At 46.8% G+C, this 23,513-nt stretch overlaps 1 protein-coding gene across 4 annotated transcripts in view; it reads right to left on the bottom strand.

Annotated features, from left to right (window-relative positions):
• Window positions 1-1,345: 1,345 nt before the first annotated feature.
• LOC308306992 (ras-responsive element-binding protein 1-like) overlaps window positions 1,346-23,513 on the bottom strand; it is an 80,909-nt gene continuing 58,741 nt past the window's right edge. For 2 of the 4 annotated variants that reach the window (XM_080752052.1, XM_080752053.1), the window contains exons 8-21: window positions 18,275-18,407; window positions 17,928-18,067; window positions 15,599-15,788; window positions 14,872-15,150; window positions 13,857-14,343; window positions 13,132-13,535; window positions 11,456-12,975; window positions 10,710-10,912; window positions 9,784-9,972; window positions 9,219-9,377; window positions 8,308-8,475; window positions 7,159-7,274; window positions 6,036-6,831; window positions 1,346-5,773 (exon numbers count right to left, since the gene is read on the bottom strand). In XM_080752052.1, coding sequence (XP_080608178.1) covers window positions 4,998-5,773; window positions 6,036-6,831; window positions 7,159-7,274; window positions 8,308-8,475; window positions 9,219-9,377; window positions 9,784-9,972; window positions 10,710-10,912; window positions 11,456-12,975; window positions 13,132-13,535; window positions 13,857-14,343; window positions 14,872-15,150; window positions 15,599-15,788; window positions 17,928-18,067; window positions 18,275-18,407 — 5,560 coding nt within the window. In that variant the 3' untranslated portion in view covers window positions 1,346-4,997. The remainder of the gene's footprint in view (window positions 5,774-6,035; window positions 6,832-7,158; window positions 7,275-8,307; window positions 8,476-9,218; window positions 9,378-9,783; window positions 9,973-10,709; window positions 10,913-11,455; window positions 12,976-13,131; window positions 13,536-13,856; window positions 14,344-14,871; window positions 15,151-15,598; window positions 15,789-17,927; window positions 18,068-18,274; window positions 18,408-23,513) is intronic. The other 2 variants (XM_080752054.1, XM_080752055.1) reach the window with 2 other exon arrangements.

Raw genomic sequence — 23,513 nt, 5'->3', positions numbered from 1 at the left:
AATTACCCCAGTGCGAAACACCCCTTTGAGTTAAAAATATCTATCATCTCTGCCAGGTGGAAACCTCATATGTCAAAAACTGTATTTTTCAGGATTTGAAAACGGCAAAAGTAGCAGATCTACAAGCTCAAAGTTTCTGCCTGACAGCAACGATATACACACACTTCTTCCGCCAATGTTGAGATAGAGTAGAAAAGGATACACAACCAAACAGCCATTTTGATTGACACACCTTTCCATAATATAATCTTTATTGCTTTGTCTTTAAAGGGTTTTGTATTATACAGAACAGGCAGGGTGTTTACATCTGTTTGATTCTGTGAAGCACTGACATGGATGTACTGACACCAGGGGAAGGATAGAGGGAAGACAAGACGACACCGTTAAAAGGATATGACGAAAAGAAAACAGAAGAGGAATGAACGGTGAGTGACCCCCCGACCCCCCCAGATGACTGGGTAGAATAATGCTTTCAAAACGAGGTCCAGTATTCGTCCGTCCGTCCGTCCGTCCGTGCGTGTGCGTGTGTGTGATGAAGTTGTATTTTAGGCGTCACACCACTTGATTTGGGACGTTCCACTGCATTAAGTAAGAGAAAGAGAAAGAGTGTGTGCATGTGTGTGTGTGTGTTGGGGGGGTAAAAGAGGGTAGGATAGCTTGTTGAAGAGAAGCAAATAGGAGTAAAAGGTAGTTAACACAAAAACAGAAGATGAGGTTTCACTATGCTGTATATATAAAAAAAAGAAGAAAAGAAAAGAAAAACATCCAAGTTTGTTTTCTGTTCTTCTGATGTCAAGCTTCACAGTCAAGTGCTAAATGTAGTGATAGACAGTTCTGAATAATCATAATCCTCATAATCCCCCCTCCCTCCCAAAAACAAAACAAAACAAAACAAAAGTAATACACAGACAAAATAATCATGACTCGGAAGAACCTCTTGCAACTCAGGAAAAAATGGTGTATTTGAATAATGGATTGGATTTTAGAAAGACCCTGAGAGCGAGATATTTATATATAATATATATATATTTATAATATGATAGATAGAAAAGAGAAACTGAGAACATTTTGAAAGTAAAAGTAAAACGACAAATCATCCATAATCGAACAAATCAGGTTAACATGCAGAAGAAATTATAACCTAACCTAAAACTCACCCTTTAACAGAACACAATAGATTTTCACAGTTTGTATACGCATTTATATATACATACATATATATATGAAATACATATATATATATATATATATATATATATATATATATATATATATATATATATATATATCATATGAAAAAACATTGCCAAAAAAAACAACCAAATAAAATCATTTCTAAGCCAAACTAACAACAAAACAAATACGACCCAACACAGTCTCAACTCATATACAGGTGATCTATAATAAAGCTTTGTTGATTCAGATATTGATTATTATTATTATTGCTAGTCTGCTTTCCAACCTGACCTGACAGACAGGCCAGTTTAGTCTGCACAACATCAAAGGAAAAACTCAACAATGGTCATCGTCTGTCACTCAAAACACGTCTGCAGCAATAGACGTGTGAGTATTAATACATGGCTTCTCCTCAAGTCATCATAGAAACTAACTTGACACACGCACGTAGGTAGGAACACACACACACACACATACACACTCACGCGCACGTGCGTATGCACGCCTGGGATCCAAATAAATACATTTAAAAACATGTGCATTCCAATGGAACTCCAGTATTCATATGGCCGCACACACACAGAGACCACATACATACATACACATAAACTAAGGGAAGGGGGGGGGGGGGGACAAAGATACGTGAAGAAAGAGAAGCTCAGAGTCTGGTGTGCGAGTTCTTGAATTTGGCATATCCTGCTTTCATTGCCTTAACCACTTAAACCCTATATATTCTTAGTTGACCGGGGTCACCCAGGTCCTTCTTCCTCTCGTCACCTGAAAATAGGCGATATATAAGCTTGAAGAAAACTTTCGCCTATTATAGAAGGGTTGAAGTGGTTAAGCCTAGTTCACGCTTTGGCGAAATAGTGACGCATGGTAAAGAGTGCCACCTGCCTGGCAAATTTTTTGATATATTTTCGGTTGACAACATGATCCCTTTTCGCCGAAGCTTACATATGCCATAGTACTCTTTATTCTACGGTTACAGTAGGCGAGAGAGAGGGGTTGAGCTGCAGTACCGGCATGTGACCACAAGGGGGTCTGCCTGCCACCACAGCTGCTTTAGATGGGGCATAAAAACCTCTTAACCTCTCTTACCCCTCCTATGTTATAATTCCTCTGCTCTCAGATATAATACAACCGTATTACTCTTTCACATCTCGTCTCTCTGTCCTGATTGTGCTGCGATGTGCTGTAGTAGTTAGTTAGTTAGTAGTAGTAATAATAATAGTACAAGTAGTTTGGGGTTATGTTAGTGCCACTAACGCGCCAGTAGCTGTCAGCAAAATGAGATCAGCACCGACGGGTGCCGTTTCGACACATCTTCCTATCTGTCCGCTGCACAGTCAAATCCTCAGTGTGGATTTTACTTGAGTTACAAGTGGATACATTTTAACACTGAGGATTGCACTGTGTAGACTCTGCGACTGTCTGTCTCTTTTGTCTGTCCAATGCTGTACAGTTGTGTTATGAGCTGCTGAGGTTTGTTTTGTTTTGTTTATTGAGGTTTATTCAGAGAGGAAGGAAATTATACAAGAAATAAACAAACAAACTGCATTAACAAATGCACCGGTTCTGACACCATCATTGATAGGTGGCCCCACCACCACCCCCCTTTTAAGTTCAAGATTATGATTAGGGAGGTTGGTTTGGGGTGTATGGGGTCAGATAGCCCTTGTTATTTTCTGTTAGAAGGTGGGTGAGTGTGGGGTCAGCAGGGTGATGCAGTTCAAGTAGACGACTGAATTAAAAAAAAAAGCCTATAAGATTATGAACTACATTAATAGTGTTCAGCTCATAACCTCCCTCATCCATTCATCCATCCATCCAATTCCAAACATGGACCTGACACTGACAGGGAGGGAAAGCGTCCAATTAAGGCGTTTGGAACAGAACGCAGACAGCCAGGCCAAACGGGTCAGTTCAGAGTCAACTAACAGGAGGTTCAAGGAGGAACCATGCTAGCTGTAGAGGGGAAATGAGTGGAAACGCCAGCTTCCTGTTTGGCCTTACAATAGGAACCAGGCTACTGTGTATTATGGTGTCTAAGTCAGGCTGAGCAGGCCCTGGTTTGCCCAGGGTATAGCATCTTGCTGGTGATAGGCCATGTTAGCCTGCTTGGCCATGGAGTGCTATCCGTGGTTACAGGCTAGGAAGACACATTGAGGACATTATTAAAGCGTTTGCCTACAAGCCGTGTCATCGACCTCGGTGAAGAGCTGGTCTGAAATCAGCTCTTATGGCAGACCCGGAAGCGGAACACTTCAAGTGGAACTGCAGGTGAACTGAACCTGGGTCAGACATTAGCAACAATGTGTGGTTAACACTTTTTAGAGGCGCTTGAATGAAACTTCCATCAATACTAAGGGGGCAATGGTGAGAGAGAAGAATGGTGGGGGAGTTTGACCACATACACGACATGCACACATTCACTCACACAGAAAGGAAAAATAGATATTGTTTTTGTTCAGGTAAAAAATACAAAGTTTTCCCCTCCCTTCACCTGAATCCCATTAATGATCTCACCTAAACACACAAATACAGAAAATACTCTAGTCGTGAGACCACACACACACACACACACACACACACACGCCTCATGGCCAACAAAGACATGGACTCAACCGAGAATGACTATGAATAAGAAAATCACTAACACAAAAACAAACTCTTAGAGCCGAGCAAATATTGCCCATATCAGTCTATGGCAAGAGAGAGGGGACATAGGATGGGATGAGCAGATATGTATTACCGTAGCATGTTGATGCATAAAAAAAGGAGAAACAGAAGACCACAAAACCATTAACCACTACATCCATCCTTTGAAGTCTGTTTTCACAGGAGATGTTGGGTGTGATGTGTTGACAAAAGTCTGCCCTTGTGTGTTCTCAAAGTAAAAAAAAAAACGACAACACTTCAGTCTGTCAAATATAGACAGCAGTTAGACCAGACAGGTGTCACCGACAAACTCCCGTTTGGCCATGCAGGTGAAGACGAAGAATCATTTTGAGATGCCAAGATTCATCGGTCTGTCCGTCCACTTGTCCCCGAATGGGACAAGGTCTGTTTTCCAGTTACGAAAAGGCTTCCTCAGTTTGTTCCAGGAGTAGGTGGTTGCAGCCAAACACAGCTGGTAAATTAAGTCTAGCCACATTTTGGCAGACAAGACAGCTTTCATTCTCTTCAAATCTAAAACTCAAACTGTGGCTGGTGAGACAGAAAGAGGCCGGTTCATGTCCAGAAATATCCAGTGCCAACGGTGGCTAATGGACAACAAAACTAATGTTTACCGTCTTGCTTAGTTTCACACTCAAACCCTTAACAGAATTTGTTTATCTGGTTGGAGCCCAATTAAGGTTTAAATACAGAAAAATAAATCTAGACACAGACAGTCTGTCCCACCCTGTCTGTCTGTCCGCCTAACTTGATCACAAAATTTCTTAGAAATCAGAGTCAATATATAAATTGTCAAGTTCATTCATTTATTGCTGAAAAATAGAGATTCCCCGCATGAAAAAAATAATGATGCAAATCATTGCCATCATCATAAAAAGCTATAAAAATTAGATCCATCTTGTGAAACGATGTAGATAAAGACATAGCAAAAACAAAAAGACATCTCGTAGAAGGAGAAGCTAGTAGTAAGGCACTTTTTTAGAAAACGTTTTTAACTTTGTTTAATCAAAGTCATCAGCTTTTGGAGGCTTTTGAATTCATTTTTGCTTCATCCCCATCATCGTCTGCAGTCTTTTTAATTTTATCTTATGGCACTAAGGTGACATTGGTTTAGATCCAGTGGAGAACAGGAGGCTCTCCCTTCACTCCACACCCACCAGAGGGGGCTCTCCAGCGGGCAGAATGTGCTCCAAGGCGGGGGTCTGGGCGTGGATCTCTAGCAACCCCTGGATGAAGCCCTCTGTGGGGGCAGAGGGTACTGGAGCCTGCCCTGCGCTGGAGGAAGAGTGGGAAGACGAGGGTGATGAGGGGTCTTTGGATGATGACGGTCCAGCGGCTGTGGAATCGCTAGCTTGCCGTTCGCCGGGAGCCTCGGCCGCCATCGCTTTGCGGGAAGCGGTTTCGCTCTCCGCCGTCGGTTCTGCTGGATCGTCGGAGCAAGGTTCTGGAGGACTCTCTGACCCAAACGAGGAACCAGGCGTAGGTTCTGAGGCGCTACCCTCCGCCGCGGAAGGTCCCAGACCGGCCTCCACAGAAACGGAACCAGGCGACGCCTGCGGTCGGTCAACTGAAGGCCGGGGCTTGGTCCCCGCTTCTTTACTGGACTGCTGGTCGTTCTCCTCCTCCTCCTCCTCCTCCTCCTCCTCCTCCTCCTCCTCGTCCAGCTCCTTGCCTTCTCCACCTCCTCCGATGCCTCCGCCTCCTTCGCTCTCGTTCTCCGAGGGAGGGCAGGTGGAGGTGGGGGTGCAGGAGAGGTCTCCGTCCTCGCTGGCGTCGTCAGGGCAGCCAGTGGAGGAGGGGGCGGAGGACGCGCCGGGGTCGCCACCGCGGGGCTTCATGTGGATCCTCTGGTGACGCACCAGGCTGTGTTTCAGAGTGAAGGTCCGCTCACATGTCTGACACTGGTACGGACGCTCCCCTGCAGGACAGACACACCATGGTTATTATTGGGCCGCAGTGGGTCTCCAACTGTGGGACAGGGCCCCAGGTGATCTGCGTTATGTGCAACATTGTTTTCTCACTCAACAGTAAACAAACAATTGAACATTTTTATATTTGCCTGAAAATGGTAGAGAATCTTAGAATAAATCGTAATGATCACAACATATTGAAGAATCATGCTCAATAAAATTAAATCGTGAGCGCATGTGTGGCTGTGGGCGAGTGCGTGCATGTCTTACCAGTGTGTGAGCGCATGTGTCGGGTCAGATCCTGCATGGACCAGAAACGCTTTCCGCACACGTTGCAGATCTTCTTCCTCTTGTCCACGCGGCTCTCCCCTTCCTCGCCTCCCTCCTCTTTCTTTGGTTCCGACGCTCCGCCCTCGTCGTCGCTCCTCTCTTCCTCCTCCTCCCCCTCCTCCTCCTCCTCGTCCTCCCCGCTCTCCCCTCCCTCGCTCTCTCCTCCCTTCGCCTCTCTCTCCGTCATCTCCTCGCGGTCCTGCTCTTCCGCTTCGCTCGCTTTGGCCACTTTGTTCTCCTCGTCTCTTGGCGCCGCGTTCTGCTCTTCCGCCTTCTCGCTTTCTTCCTCGCCTGACACGGCCGACGCTGCCGCTGCCATCGCCGCGGCAACCTGCGGCGCTGCAGGCGTCTCCTCGCTCAGGTGCGCTCTCTCGTGGCGAGCCAGGGTGGTGGCGTAGCGGAAGCTCTTCTTGCACACCCGGCACACGTGTTTGTACTCGGGCGCGGGCTTCGCGGCGGGGGTGGAGGGGAGAGTGTTGGAGGGCTTCTCCTTCTCCTCACCCCCCGTGCTCTGTGCTGCTGCAGTGGGGGGCAGAGGAGGAACCGAGGAGGGGGTGGCGACGGTAGCGGCGGTAGAGGTGTTGGAGGAGCGCTGGTCCACCACGCTGGAGCAGGTGGGTGCTGGGGTGGAGGAGGAGAAGGTGAAGGAGGAGGTGAAGTCGATGAGCTTGCTGGCGAAGTTGAGATCCAGGCTCTTGTTGCTCTGAGAGTCTTCGTCATCTTCGTCAGCGTCCATCTAAACCATTTAAAATGACAATTTACCATCTTTCTAGGCATTTAGCAAGACACTCTTATGCGGAGCGCTTACAGTAAACAAGGTAAACGCGTACATCAGACGCAGAGAGACAGTGTAGTAGTGCCTCAGTAAACTAAGATCACACCAAGAACCTAGTGTCAGTCTAAACAATATACTATCACAATAATAATGTGTACATTGAACCTATAAAGGAGACCAGGGTAAACAATGAGCCTAGTATAACATGCATCTAAATTGTGGTCAAGAGAAAAACAAGCCTTAAGTGTAATATGAATGAATATTGACTGTCTGGGAAACACCGTTCACCTTGCAGTTGTTCTGTGGTGGCTGTGCTGCTTTGTTCTCTGCTGCCCCCTGGTGGTCCATGATCCCTGAGGAGTCTGTTCCTGACTCATCAGTGAAGCTGGGAGCTGGACTGGCTCCTACAAGCACAACACAAACATTGACCACATGAGCCCTGACATCGCTCATTTATGGAACCTTTTATAACCTTTCACATGTTCTAACCATACATGAAATACGCGCACGCACGCACGCACGCGCACACACACACACACACACACACACACACACACACACACACACACACACACACACACACACACACACACACACACACACACACACACACACACACACACACACACACACACACACACACACACACACACACACACACACACAAATTATCCATAATATAAATATACTAGTAAGGACCAGTTACCCATATATTGAGATCCATGTACTGTATATAGTACATCCCATGTATGCCCATACATGGAGATCCCTGTCTGAACCAGCCGCACAGATATGGGCTGTCTTCCTCCATATATGGGCATTCCCATATGAAGTCATGTTAGATATGGGCTCAATATTGATGACATCAGGGATCTCCATATATGGGCATAAATGGATTCTGTTAGAGTGGTTCCCATGACATCACAACATACAATATATTTTATGCCCATACATGGAGATCCCTATCTGAACCAGCCACACAGATATGGGCCATGTCTTGGCCATCTGGCCAGTGATATATATCGATGACATCAGGGATCTTCATATATGGGCATAAAAGGGATTCTGGGGAATACCCATGTATGGACATTTACATAGGTGATGTCACCTGTGATATCACCTGTGATGTCACAGGGAACCAACCCATAGAAAGTAAAAATGTGTACACACACGGAGACAAGCTGTGATATTTCTCATAGTAAACTAAGATACCAAGAAATAATAATAATAACGTATGTTTTGCCTTTTTTCCTATTAAATTAACCACTTAAACCCCAGCATCCTCAATCTGGGGAAACATTCACAGAAAATAGCCGATTTACAAGCTCACAACATGACGTGTTGCGAGCTTGTCAATCAGCTATTTTCAGCAAATATATTTAATGCCCTGGTTTGAATGGTTCGATTAATGTACATTTCACTCGCCCAATGACTGACCTTGGCTGGGTCTGGGGGCTGGGCACGACCGAGTGACCCGGCCGACATGCACCGGCCTGGGCGAGTCTGAAGACGCGGCCCGGAGGTCCATTGTGGATCTGGTCTCCATGGCAGAACCGCTCAGGTCCACGGCCTCTGGGTGTGCCTGCTCCGTGTCGGACTGGCTCTCTGTCACAAACAACACAACACACCCATGTAAGAATAAGACTAGAAGACAGGGGTCTTCAACAGGGGGTCCTCAGAGTTACAACAGAGGGTCCTCCAAATCTTCCAATCCTTTTTATATTAACAACTTGAACCCCGATGTCCATATTCGGAGAACTGTAGCCAAAAATAGCAGATCTACAAGCTCACCACGCCTCGCAGCGCGAGGCGTTGTGAGCTTGTAGATTAGCTATTTTCGGCAAAGAGGTTTGGTGTAGAGCAGACTAAGTACAGAGTAAAATGTCAAGTTTATAGGTAATGATGCCTCAAGTGGTTAAATATCTGAAAACACAAATTGACATGAATCCAAAATACACTGATTGTGCTGTCAAACGATGACACTATGGAATCTATGAAAAGGTTGTGGGGGTCCCTGCTTCATCTCTCTCTCAACTAAGGGGTCCTTGGCCTGAAAACGTTGAAGACCCCTGACTAAGACTATAAGACTAAAAGACTAAGATTTTGATATTCAGTTGACTATGACTAGACAATTTCAGAATGACTAAAATAGGACTTCAAAAGATGAAGACTAAATCGGAATTTGTTGTCAAAATGAACACTGCAACACTCCGCTCAATCACAATAGTGGGTCATATTTTTTATACATTTCAAGGTGGCGTGAGTGATATTTCCAAGCACACACGCGCGCACGCACGCACGCGCACACGCACACGCACACGCACACGCACACACACACACACACACACCTCCACTGTAATTAGAGCCCTCTTCTCCATCCTTCTTCAGGGATCCGTTGCGTCTCATGGATCGGTTTGTAACGCCATGCTTCCTCAACAGGTGGCGCTCACAATTGGACTTGGTGGAGAAGAACGCATCGCATTTTGGACAGGGGAATGGTTTCTGACCTGGGGTGGGGTAGAGAGAGAGGGGGGGATGGGGGTTAAAATTTACAATTAAAATTTTTAAGCATAGCAGACACTCTTATCCAGACTCTGAGTGACTTGCCATAAGCATGGAAAACGCTTACGTCAAATGCACAGAGAGTGTAGTGTCTCAGTAAACTAGGATCACAGGTAAACCACAGTGTGTGTGTGTGTGTGTGTGTGTGTGTGTGTGTTCGCGTGCGCGTGTGTGTGTGTGTGTGTGTTCGCGTGTGTTTGCGTGCGTGTGTGTTCGCGTGTGTGCACGTATGTGTGTTCGCGTGCGCGTGTGTGTGTTCGCGTGTGTGTGTGTGTTCGCGTGCGTGTGTGTGTGTTCGCGTGTGTGTGTGTGTGTGTGTGTGTGTGTGTGTGTTGGCGTGCGCGTTCTCACCAGTGTGTGTCAGCATGTGCCTCTGCAGCGAGCTGGCCCAGGGGAAGACTCGGGGACAGAATGGACAGGTCATTTTCTGCACAGAGTTGGAGTACGCATTCTTCTTGCCTTTGGACTGAGGCATCAGTACGGCGGGCTTACCGTCCTCCCCTCCTCCCGTCTCTTCTACTCCTCCGTGTCTGTCAGGGTCTGGAACGGGGACGGCAGGGACACACACACACACACACTGTCAGAGCACTGGCGCCGTGGGTCTGTGTTGATGTGTAGCCATGTCTGCAGTGTGTTCGTGTGCGCTTGTAGTGGGATTCATAGATCAATCAATCATCTGATCCATCCATGTACAACTCCATGCCTCTAGTCATACCGTACTAATCACCCCTACCTCTCTTAACGTTCCATCTCCTCACTTTCAATTCGTTGGCATACGTTGTCCCTTTCTACAGTACCTGTCTATCTATAGCAGTGGTTCTCAACCTTTTCAGGCCGCGACCCCAAAATACTCATATTTGAACTGGGGACCCCCCACCCTGACAAGCACTACTTGAGTTGGAAGAGTTGAGGCATTACATTTTGCATTACACGGTCCTGTTGTGAAAATAGCAGATCCACATGCTCACAACGCCTCGTGTTGCAATTTTCACAATTTCTGCCTCTAATATTTGACAATTTGGCCAATGTTTAATTCTTCCATTTTAGAAGTATTAAAAGGGGTCTTAAAAGTCCTGAAATTGTCACTTTAGAAATGTGCGGATACCCTATACACTTAAACTCTATGTCGGTTTGTTTACTGTTGAGTGAGACAACAATGTTAACATTAAGCTAATCATCTGGGAATCCCCCAAAATCATTTGGGGACCCTCCCCGACCCACAGTTCGAGAACCACTGATCTATAGCGCTCTACCATCCGCCTCTCTCTCAGTCTTACTTCTCTTACTTCTCGCTCCCAGCTCAGCGGCTCCCGTCTGGAGGTAGGTGCTGAACTTGTTAGCGTCGGTGGTGGCCAGCATCCTCTCCACGCTGGCAAACTCTCCGCTGGACTCCAGGTCTATTCCACTTCCTGTGTTGGTGTTGGTGTTGTTGGCTCCAACCTTCTCCTTAGCAGCCCTCGCCCTCTTCCTGGACCGCTTCCTGTTTGACACAAGGGAAGATTATTATTTCAATTATAATATAATAATCCTGTTTTTGATTATATTTTGTAGGCACAATAAATATACAATAATATCTGTATATGTATAGGGCCTTTCCTGTGGAATGTAGCTCTGCTTTATAATATACAATATAATGTAATATAATTAGTGTGGTTGCTATAGGCAACACACTACTGTTCTAGGTCCGAGGACTTTTATCACCGCCTCAGCAAGGCTAGTCTACAAGGTGCAAGCTGGTATAAAAGTGTAATTTCTTTTTTGTTAGCCAGTAATCTTAGGACAATATAATGTCCAATCAGACAGGATTGGTCATACATTGGTCATTGGCCATACTCCATTTGACATCACAAAATATAATATAAAACGCATCAGTGCAACCACACATGCAATTTCTCAGAATTTCATCTTTCCAGTTATGATTTGTTATTGATTACAACATAATTACCCCACACATAATCTGGAGACACTGCGGTCCATTATGTATTTTCTAATGGATGGTAATTTAAAGGTTCATTTGGCCCACCTGGCAGGTCTCTGTGAAGTCTTTATAGCCAGGGTCTCTGGGCTCTGGGCCGTGGGACCTCCGGGGACCTCCGGCCCTGTAGAGTCCGCCTGGGAGGAAGCGAGTCCTCCCTGGGCCTTCCCGTCCAGCGAGCCGGCCTCTCTCTTGAGCAGCTCCGGCGCTCCGGAGACGGAGTGGATGATCTGAGCGATGGAGGCCAGAGGAGGCAGCTCCTTCAGGGAGGAGGAGGCGGCAGAGGAGGAGGAAGCGGAGGAGACGATGGAGGAGACGATGGAGGAGGCTGCGGAGATGGGTTTAGGGAGCAGTGGTTTGAGCCGCAGGGCTCGGGTGGGGTTGTTGAGACCCGAGAGGCATGCAGGGGTGGAGGAGGTGGGTCCGGGGGGGAGCTGGTAGCAGCCGGGCTGAGGGTGTGGGTGCAGTGGGGGCAGGGTGGAGGCGTTCCTCTCCTCCACCTGCAGGACTTTAGTCAAACCCAGGCCATGATGCTGTTGCTGCGGCTGCTGCTGTTGAGGCTCGGTGCTGCTAATAGCACTCCCTGGCTCCATCTTTATCTCCTTCTCCACTGTAGCTGGAAGTTTGATGGAATGCATAGAATCCACCACTCCTTCTGCCTCCCTCCTCTGCCTCTTGCTGGGGATGGACAGATCTATGGGCTGGTCCGGGTCCAGGCACTGGAACCCCGGGGAGAGGCCCTCCAGTTTGACCCCTCCAGGCGTGCCTGTGCCCACTCCTCCTCCCACTCTCCGCCCCTTAGCGGAGAAGTCCAGGGGTTGGTCGAGGAGGTCTGTCACTGAGTAGACCAGGCTCTCCTCCACCTTGATCTGATGGTGGAGGTTCTGAGCCGCGTTCAGGCCGTTCACCAGCGGCAGACAGACCGAGCTGGAGCGAGCCGGGGTCGGCACGGCAACGGGGACAGGCGTGGCAGTTGCCACGGTGATGGCGGCGGCGGGGGTGGCGGCTGGCAGCAGCGTGGCGATGTGTTCCTCGATCTCCTTCTCTTGGACCTCGGGGTGCTGCTTCAGCAGGTGGTGGATGCAGTTGCGCTTGGCGAGGAACGCTGCGCCGCACCGCCGGCACTCGAACGGCTTCCTCTGGCAGCCGTTGTGCGTGCGCAGGTGGATCTGCAGCGCGCGGTACGTCTTCAGGTCGTCGCCGCAGAAGCGGCAGAGCGTCTCGGAGCCGGCCATGCCGCCACTAGACGTCTCCAGTGGGCCGTCCTGGGTGATGCCGCCCACTCCGCCCAGGGTCGAGGCCGAGGTGATGTACTTGATGTTTTTCTCGATCTCCTTGCGCGACGTCTTGGCGTGCTTCTTGCGCAGGTGGCGCTCACAGTTGGCCTTGACGGTGAACGGGTAGTGGCACACGCGGCACACGTACGGCCGCTCGCCGCTGTGCGTGCGCAGGTGGCGGATAAGCGTGGCCTTGTCGGGCGCCACGTAGTCACAGATGTTGCACTGGTGCGGCAGCACGCCCAGGTGGAAGCGCATGTGGGCCTGCAGCATGCCCGAGAAGGGGAACACCTGGTCGTATAGGGACGCAAATAATCGGTTAATTCATTGATTGAAAGCCGATAACCTTATCGATCGATAACTGATTAATTGATAAGTAGTTTAATAATCGTTTCATTTAATCAAATAATTTATTTAACAGCAATTCATCATTGTTAACATCCCTACCTGATCGCAGAAGCGGCATGGGAACGAGCCTTTGGCCGAGCCGCCGTTGGTGCTCTCGCCTCCTCCTCCTCCTTTGCCTCCCAGGTTCTTCTTTCCGCCAAGCCCCGCCTCTTCCTGCGCGGACGGCGAGCCGGACGAGGGTGTGTGGGCGACGTCGCCCATGTACTCCGCCTCCATCTGACCGCCGCTCCCGGAGGAAGATGAGGAGGAGGAGGAGGAGGAGGAAGAGGAGGGGATCTTGAAGAGGGTGGGGGTGGGCGGGGGCAGACTGGGGCTGATGCAGCCCAGCGAGGCCTGCTGGGAGCTCTGCAGGGGGGGAGGGGTGGAGGCGGTCAGGCTGGAGCGAGGGGTCAGCGGAGGCTTGGGCTTCAGCGGAGGCATCGACTTCTGATTCTGTACTTGACCTGGAGAGGAGAGCGGAGGGGAAGGTTTGTACATTTAGATAAGGAAGACAGAGAGACTCATATCGTCACTGTTGGGCAGAATACATTTTTATTTTTGTAAAATACATTTATGTACTACTTCGTCGAAAAAACAAATGCAAATCTCAAAACGCATTACGATGCATTTTAAGCTTGTAGATTGGCTATTTTTGCTACTTTTGCAAAGTTTTGGAAATATGAGGTTTACGCCCGCAGCAACAATATTAAGTCTTGTTGCTGTGATAGCCTGAACGACCCACAGATCCAATGATAAACCCAATCACACTTCTCTCTCTCTCTCACCTTGACCTCCGACCACGTATCCCGGAGCCTTGGCCAGCGGCGGTAGCCCCATCTGATTGGGCGTTGCAGCCGCCACCTTGAGGATCTGCTGGATGTCCGCCAGCTCCATGAGCCCAGACCCTCCTCCTCCCACCTCCCCGGGCTTGACCCCCGAGGACGCGGCACTGGCGCCCCCGTCGGGGTGCACCAGGAAGCTGGCCTGGAAGGGCTGCAGGGACAGCAGGCTGAGGGCCTCCCTCTGGGACAAGCCCTGCAGGGTGGTGGTGGGGGCGCCCGAGGCCGAGGCCTCCATGATGGGGATGCCCAGGCTGAGGCCGCCCAGGCCGCCAAGCGCCCCCAGGCCTCCCACCCCCACGCCCAGCCCCAGGCTGAGGTAGGCCGAGGCGGGCTCCTGGGGGAAGGCGCAGGACGAGGGCTCCACATGGATCACCTTGATGCTGTCCAGCTGGGACTGCCTGATCTGGTCCTCGGACGGGCCCGCCTTCACCTGCAACATGTCAGGACACGTTAGGAAATATAGTATAGAGACAGACAGAGACTCAGATAGAAAGAGAGACAAACAGACAGACAATACAGAGAGACACATAGACAGATTACCACCCTCTAGACCTACTACACATAGAACTGCTTTGTATACTATTTAAATTGTTTTTAGAAAAAAAAATGCTATTTGTTACAAAGCGACTGCAAAAGATGCTGCTATTCTTTCAAAAAGTTTATACACTGTATAACATTTATAACGACACAATGTGACAAAGCTCAGTTTACACTTGCTTTGGCAATGTAAACATATGTTTTCTCATGCCAATAAACTCCTTTGAATTGAATTGACAGAGAGACAGACAAGAAGATAGGTCTGACACACAAGACAGGTAGACAACAATGGTATATTTTCCCCTCTATAAACCTGCAAATTACAAAAAGTTGTACATTGTATATCATTATTATAACTTGTAAAATAACTCAACATGCCGGTGAAAACACTTTCCCACAAACAAAGATGCCTAAAGGTTACCTTGGATACGTGCTGGAGGCCCAGCGACTCCAGGAAGCTGGACTGCTGTGGGTGCAGGACTTCCTGTTTAGCGGACAGGCTGTGGTTCTGTGCCGCAGCCTTCGTCTCTACTAGCTTCTCCGCAGCTTTCTCTCCAGCGACCCCTGCTGGTTGGTCGGGGTGGGCGAAGGCAGTGTGTAGGTCCAGGGCAGACTGCAGGGGGAAGGCCTTGTCACAGCTGTCACACACAAAACGATGGAAGCGACTCACACTACGCCGCAGGTTAGTCTCACACCACACCTGGGTGGATGGAGAGAGGGAGAGAGATAGAGAGAGAAGGAGAGAAGCAGGTTGTTATGTGGAGCAGTGTTGATTTCGTCGACTAAAACTATGACGAAAAATGTTTGTCGACTGCGTTTTTTCACTGACGAAAACTAAATAAAAACGAAATGTATATATTGAATGCATGAGTGTGTGCATGTGTATGAATGTATCATGTACATTGCACTCATGTTTACCTACTGTCAGCTACCGCCTGTCGTTTTCTACTGTTATGTACTTGGGGATTCAGAGTCCTATTTGTAGGAGGGATTGTGCTTTCTCACTCAGAATACTTAAAAGCAGATCCAATTCATCGACAAATCCCAATAAATCTATTGCTTATTTTTATATTCAATAATTATTTGTATCCATTCATGAGTTGCCTTGATTGAAAGGAGGGTTTTCACCCGCCAGTACTGATGTTTACCTGTGCGATATGAGCGAACTTGTTGCAGGAGAAGTCGATGAAGGCGAGGTCGTTGAAACCGTTGGGAATGGAGGGATTATTCTGGATGAACGGGCGTCCCATGGGGTCCTGGGGGAGGAGCTTATGGACCGCCGCGTTGTGACGCAACAGGCCGCGGTGTGTCCGAAATGACACGCAGCACAGGTCACACCTGGAGAGAGAGAGAGAGAGAGAGAGAGAGAGGTTGGATTAGAGTGGCAAGGGTCACTTTTAACAGCATAATGAAGACTTACTGTGCGGAGCCACTAGAGGGGGCCATTTCTGTGTGTGTGTGTGTGTGTGTGTGTGTGTGTGTGTGTGTGTGTGTGTGTGTGTGTGTGTGTGTGTGTGTGTGTACGTGTGTGTACGTGTGCGTGTGATAACCTCAGTTACTGCTGGTCCTGTGCTCGTTAAGCGTTGAGAGGGACAGCTGCTCAATGTCTGCCACAGTCACACTCTCTTATCAGCATCCTGTGTGTGTGTGTGTGTGTGTGTGTGTGTGTGTGTGTGTGTGTGTGTGTGTGTGTGTGTGTGTGTGTGTGTGTGTGTGTGCGTGTGTGTGTGTTTAAGCTGTGTGTAATCCCTTCAGACACCTTGTCAGAGGATTCTTTGGGGTGCAAGAGAGGAGACACACACGTGCACGTACAGACACACACACGCACGTACAGACACACACACGCAGGACATTATGTGGTCTCACAATTGGGAATCAGCTCCTTCTCCTCTTTCTTCTCTCCTTCCTCATCCATTCTTTCTCTCCTCTCCATCTCATCTTTTCTCCTCTCTTCATCTCTCTCTTACGATTTACAATGTAGGCATTAAGCAGACGCTTTGCTAAAAAGGGTAGATAAGTGCTGGTTCTCTTCCTCCGTCTTTGTTCATCATTGCTCGACTCACTCATCCTGTCCTCTCCCCTCACCATCCTGTGTGTGTGTGTGTGTGTGTGTGTGTGTGTGTGTGTGTGTGTGTGTGTGTGTGTGTGCGTGCGTGTTCTTCCTCACACTGGACTGTGAGAGGAGCTTAATCCCAAAGTTACTGGCTCAGGACCAGAGAATTAGCCTGTGTGTGTGTGTGTGTGTGTGTGTGTGTGTGTGTGTGTGTTTAGCCTATAATGTTTTCTCAGCCTCTTAGTGACAATAAGTACCACATGCTAATTAGCAAGCAAACTACTCCATCTCTCCATCTATCATCCATCCATCTATCTCTGTCTGTCTGTCTGTCTGTCTGTCTGTCTGTCTGTCTGTCTGTCTGTCTGTCTAGTTGTGTGTGTGTGTGTGTGTGTGTGTGTGTGTGTGTGTGTGTGTGTGTGTGTGTGTGTGTGTGTGTGTGTGTGTGCACGTAGGGAGGAGTTTTTTAGTTGAAGGAGTTGCGTCACCATGGATACCGTCGTTGTAGTTTGGGTTTTTGTCGTCCCGGCAACCAGGGCCAGCCAAGCGCTGCCTAAACCCTCCATCTCTTTCTTTCCCTCTATTTAGTGATTTATTGACACCCCCCCCCCCCCCCTCCCTCTTATTCTCTCCCTCCCTCCCTCTCTCCCTTTCTTCTCCTCCTCTCTCCATCGCTCAGCACTGTCCCCTGCCTTCCCTGCCGTTTCCTCCAGTGGTGAACAGAGTAAATGCTTAAAGTATTACAAAGTACATCTTCTGAAAGTGTCAGAAATGCTTTAAAACAGGGGTTGTCAATGTTTTCAGGCCAAGGACCCCTTGACTGAGTGAGAGATGAAGCAGAGACCCCCAGATTCCATATGGTTTCATCGCTTGACAGCAAAATCATCATGTCACGTGTATTTTGGATTCATGTCAATTTGTGTTATCAGATATCCGTCAATACTTAACTTGACCATTCACTCTGTTCTTGGTGTGCTCTTTTTTTTCTCTCTACACCAAAACTCTTAGCCGATCTACAAGCTCACAACGCCACGCCTCGTGGGTTTTCAAGTAACAACTTGGGATGCCCAAAAAGGAGGCAAAAAGGCTGGCAAAGTATTGTGCCGTCTCTGGCATAATTGGCAGCCGCCATATAAGGCGGAGACGCTTTTACTTATACCCATAGAGTAGCTGAGTGACATGCTTATTGCATCATGAAAACATACGCCATGATTTTGTGAATGTAACCTTACTTCACCAATAACATTTGTGTCCCTGTATGTTTCTCCTTTATGTGGACATAAATAAATGGTTGAAATGTGTACCTCAGTGTGTTGCCAGGGTGAGTGTCCATGTGTGTGTGTGTGTGTGTGTGTGTGTACCTCAGTGTGGTGTCAGGGTGTGTGTCCATGTGTGTGTGTGTGTGTGTGTGTGTGTGTGTGTACCTCAGTGTGGTGTCAGGGTGTGTGTCCATGTGTGCGTCCAGGTCCTGTCTGCTGGTGCAGGTCTGGAAGCAGATTGGACAGCGGACATATTCCTCTACCTTCTGCACCGGTTTCTCTTCTACCACAATCTCCTCTGGAACCTACACACACACACAGAGAAGTGACATTGGCCATGCATTTAAACACTTTCAATAGCCGTTCTACATGCCGATCACAATGTGTTGCATCGCGATGCGTTGTGAAACACTGTGGCCTGAGAGGGAAGGGAATTACAGTCCTATTATAATAACTGTGACAGGCCTTGCGTGTGTGCGTGCGTATGTGCATGCGTGCATGTGTCTGTTTACCTTCTTGGTGGGCGGCTCCTCTTTCTCCTCGTCCAGACGTCTCTTAGCGGACGGACGTCTGCGCTTGGTGGGGGAGGGAGGGGTGAAGGAGACACTCACAATGGAGGGGTCCTTCTCATGAATCTTCATGTGTCTGCACGGAGAGACAGACAGACAGAAAGAGAGAGAGATTAGACAAAAGTTCAGATGGTGTTGCCTTTAGAGCAGTCGTTTTAAACCAGTGGTCCAGGGACCCACAGTGGTCCTTGAGGGGGTTCCAGGCTTCCTTTAAAGGCAACATGTTCAGACAGGCCTTTGGTCAATAGGCATCCCTGATTTTACTGTTCTTTTGTTCTTGTGTATTCTCTGTTACTGTTTTGGGTGCTTTTAATTTATTATTTTTATTGATTGGTGTCTTCTCTGCAACTGTAGAGCTTACTTTTATTTTTTAATTGTGTATCTCTGTAACTCTGCATCTGTAGAGCTTACTTTTAATTTGTAATTGTGTATCTCTGTAACTCTGCAACGGTAGAGCTTATTTTTATTTTTTAATTGTGTATCTCTGTAACTCTGCAACTGTAGAGCTTACTTTTATTTTTTAATTGTGTATCTCTGTAACTCTGCAACTGTAGAGCTTACTTTTATTTTTTAATTGTGTATCTCTGTAACTCTGCAAATGTAGAGCTTACTTTTATTTTTTAATTGTGTATCTCTGTAACTCTGCAACGGTAGAGCTTACTTTTATTTTTTAATTGTGTATCTCTGTAACTCTGCAACGGTGGAGCTTACTTTTATTTTTTAATTGTGTATCTCTGTAACTCTGCAACGGTGGAGCTTACTTTTATTTTTTAATTGTGTATCTCTGTAACTCTCTAACTGTAGAGCTTACTTTTATTTTTTAATTGTGTATCTCTGTAACTCTGCAACGGTAGAGCTTACTTTTTATTTATTTATTGTGTATCTCTGTAACTCTGCAACTGTAGAGCTTACTTTTTATGTATTTATTGTGTATCTCTGTAACTCTGCAACTGTAGAGCTTACTTTTTATTTATTTATTGTGTATCTCTGTAACTCTGCAACTGTAGAGCTTACTTTTTATTTATTTATTGTGTATCTCTGTAACTCTGCAACTGTAGAGCTTACTTTTTATTTATTTATTGTGTATCTCTGTAACTCTGCAACTGTAGAATTTACTTTTTATTTATTTATTGTGTATCTCTTTAACTCTAGAGCTTACTTTTTTATTGTGTATCTGTAAAGCATTCGTGCTGTGAAGTGTGCTGTATAAATAAAGGTCATTCATTCATTAATTAATTCATTAATTAATTCATTCATTCATTCCAGGTGGTCCCCAGCTAAATGATGGAAGAGTTGCTAACCAAGTGGAGGCTTATAGATCCGTTCGGGTCCATTTGGTTTCATTTTACACTCTCAAGAGTTAAATGATTGTTAAACATCTGCATTACTTAATTTACAAGACGTCTACACATTTAGAGAAAATAGAGGAATTGTTATTTTGATCGACGTTATCTCTCCTATGGCACCAACATCAATGCAGCATGGAATTGTGGACAAAATCTTCATCCAACGATGACAAAATAGCTTTGGGTGCGAGATGCAAAATGTCATCAAATGGTAGTCTGTGGCTCAAATTCCAAATAAATAATGGCTCTTGATATGAAACCCACTGCTTTAGAGAGAATGATGGAGTATATATATGCTGTTGGGAAGAAACCCAGAATCTCTATATTTTAACTTTTTATGTGTTTTTTATTTTATTTTTTTTATGCCGATTTGATCATACTACAGCATCAACCTAAAGTATTAAAAGAAGCATATCTGCAAGCTCGTAACGTGGCACGAAGCGACAGTTACATGTATGGTATTGGCTAGCATACACCAGAAGACTTTAAAATTATGTTGAAAAGACTGCTGTTTTGCAGAGAGCAGGTCATCTTGTGAGGAAATAACAAACGCAGTTATATATCTAGCCCTGGTCCTATAAGTGTTTTTCAATATAAGGCCTCGCCATTAGTTGATAAATCTTTGAACGAATGAATGAATGAAGAAAAGGCAGAGAGAGGTGGAAGAAAGAAAGAGGTGGCATTATAGAGGCAAAATTGAGGGAGATGCACTGCGCGCGCAATAGAAATATGCATGACAGTCTCAAGTCACGTGCACACTCCCTGTAATGATGTCTAGACTAAACAATCACGCACACGTCTACCAAAAACCACACAGCCAAGCTCACACGCACACACATACACAGTCTAGACAAAACGCACACACATGCGCACGCACACATTAATGGTATCTATGATTATCCATCCAACTCTGCAGCCAGACTACCTTATATGGTCAGGAGGGAGAGCCCAGGAAGTGATGAGCTTCCGGAAAGTGGCATACTTCCTGTTCCGGCTCATGTTTCTCTTAGCCCCCCGCTACCCCTGCCTCCCCGTTTCTCGCTCCCAGACCATGCCCCCGACCGTCGCGATTGGCCGGCTATACTCGGCTGTACTTCCTGGCCGTGTCCTGTGTGCGAGTTCTGTTGCTGTCACGTCACTCTAGTGTGTAGAAGGCTACGCATGCTGTAATACTTTGCCGGCGACAATGCTATAGTACTAAAAAGGATGTATGAATACGCGGAGACTTTGGTCAAAATGAAAATGCGCGTGATTTACAACGCGGCAGACGGACCGATGAAAATGTTGTTGTTGGACCGTCGCTAAATACCATCTAATGATGTATAATTCGATTACTGTACCACATGAATAGCGTGGCATTACTGCCCACAGAAAAGCATGATATCGATGTTGCAGTATGCAGTTTATAGCTTCATGTTTGGGGTTTATTTTCAGACAACACAGTGTAACTGCAGGGCCAATTTTGGGAAGAGAGAGAGAGGGGGAAAAAAAACGTTTGGAGTAGCCAGCGTGGGAAAAATGTATTTCTAAAAAGTAAAAGTAAGCTACCAATAGCAGTTCATTCATAAGTCTGTACTAGTCCAACTTTGATCGGCTGGTCCAAATAGATCCAGGCTATTTTGAGTTTATTTTATTATTTTTTTCATTCAAAGGACCAACTGTGGGAAACACTGTCTTTTTCTTCTTTTTTTTTTCAAAATGAAAAATTGTTTTAAACGTTGTCAATTTAAGCCAATCACTTTGATTTGAATTAGGCCTATGCATCAGCTCCCAATATCACGCCTCATCATCTCTGCTATGACTTGTGATGTCATTCAGGCAATATGTCTATAGAATAATTTAGGAGGAGGTCCTTTGAATGAAAAAAATTATAAAATAAACTCGAAATAGCGGGGTCGGGGGCGTGGTCTGGGAGCGAGAAACGGGGAGGCGGGGGTAGCGGGGGGCGATCTGCCTCATGCCGTCCTGTAGACACATGCAAGCGTGTGATTGGCTCAGCATGGGGTTTACTTTGAACCGGAAACATGTATGAAACCTTGATATCACTAGGAGTCATTAGACCAAAACAATGTTGATAGCACGGCCTGAGAAACATACTCTCAGACAAAACTGACTCAAAGAGGCCTGCTGGCTACCTAATGTGCAAGCACATGTGAATGAAATCCATCTATACAAATATATATTTATAACTCTTAGTCGCTGTGGAAACCTCATAATGTCAAAAACTGTTCACTTTTCAGGATTACAATTCAAAAACAGAAAAGAAATGACTGAAAAATAGTCGCGATGCAATGTGTTTTGAGCTTGTATATCGGCTATGTTTGCTACTTTTACTACAGTGTCACACAAAAGTAGCAAAAAATGCAGATGGCCCGAGGCTTGGACCGGACCGAATAATTACCATACTTTTAGGCCCAAAACGCCAAAAATGTGTCATTGTTACGCTTAATGTCCTCAAAGTCAGGCATCCGACTAGCTTTGAACTGAGTCAATTGGACCTTCAGTTCCAGAGATAATGGCCAAAACATCTTGACATTTTCGATTGAGCTTTGGCCATTGTTGCCAGTTTTTCTTTAATTACATCATGGCTAGGATGGTCGGACGGCGACAAACTAAATGCCTGAGTAAACGGTTATTTCCTCCGGCCTTACTGTTAGGCCGCTAGGGGCAGTTATGCACAGAGCCCTCCTATTGAACCTATATCTCCTCTGCTCATTCTCTCCTCCTCTCCTCTTTTTAACCACTCTCCTTCTGTCCTCTCATCTCTCCTACAATCCTCATATCTCCTCCTGTCCTCTTTTCTCCTTTGCCCTTTCTTCTTCTTTCTTCTCCCTCAGCTGTGGCGACCAAAAGGTCAAACGCCACTGCTTGATTTAAGAGGTGTGTGTGTGTGTGTGTGTGTGTGTGTGTGTGTGTGTGTGTGTGTGTGTGTGCGCGCACACTTTGGAGTTATGTTTTTGAGATATTCAGCAAGCTCCTGTATCCCCTCAACACACACAGACCTCTTAAATCAAGCAGTGACGCCCAACAAGTGTGAGTGTGTGTGTGTGTGTGTGTGTGTGTGTGTGTGTGTGTGTGTGTGTGTGTGTGTGTGTGTGTGTGTGTGTGTGTGTGTGTGTGTGTGTGTGTGTGTGTGTCAGGTGTCAGTTTACACTGTGGCCGGAGAGGAGAGGAGAGGAGAGGAGAGGAGAGGAGAGGAGAGGAGAGCATGAGTTATAATTAAACATCCTCATGCAACAGCTTGGACGTCTATAATGGGTCCTGACAGACAGACTGACTGACTGACTGACTCTCTCTCTAACCATAGAGAGAAATACCTGCATACTTGATAGTGTTTTGTTTGTTTTTTCACTCTGAACCAAATCTCTTTGCAGATCTACTAGCTCACAAGCTCACTTGTGAGCTTGTAGATCTGCTATTTTTTGGCAAATGTTCCTCCCCAGGATAATGGATGTTGGGGATATTTTGATTATCGCGATAATATCGTAAATCACAATTTTGTTTGGGTCACAATAATCGCGACATGAAATGTTCATATCGTCCCAGCCCTATTGACAACAAGCCAGGCACAGCGACAGAGGTGAGCTTGAGTTCCGTGCCCTGCATGTTTCGTGGAATGGAACCGCAATCTGACCCCAGTCGCAGCCAATCAGCTGCAAGGAAATGCGCCAGGTCAGCGACACTGCGATTGGCTGACCGTGTGTGTGTGTGTATGTTTGTGCACAGTGTGTGTGTGTGTGAGAGAGAGAGAGAGAGAGAGAGAGAGGTCTCTCTTCTCCTTACAGTCCTTGAAAGCCTTGCCAGTAGATTGATACATTGAGATGAGCAGCTGCCCC

This window comes from Nannobrachium achirus, assembly GCF_963921795.1.
Source record: "Nannobrachium achirus genome assembly, chromosome: 21".
Classification (NCBI taxonomy): Eukaryota; Metazoa; Chordata; class Actinopteri; order Myctophiformes; family Myctophidae; genus Nannobrachium; species Nannobrachium achirus.
The sequence above is the reverse complement of the archived record's forward strand: the minus strand, read 5'-3'. Positions and strand labels throughout refer to the sequence as shown.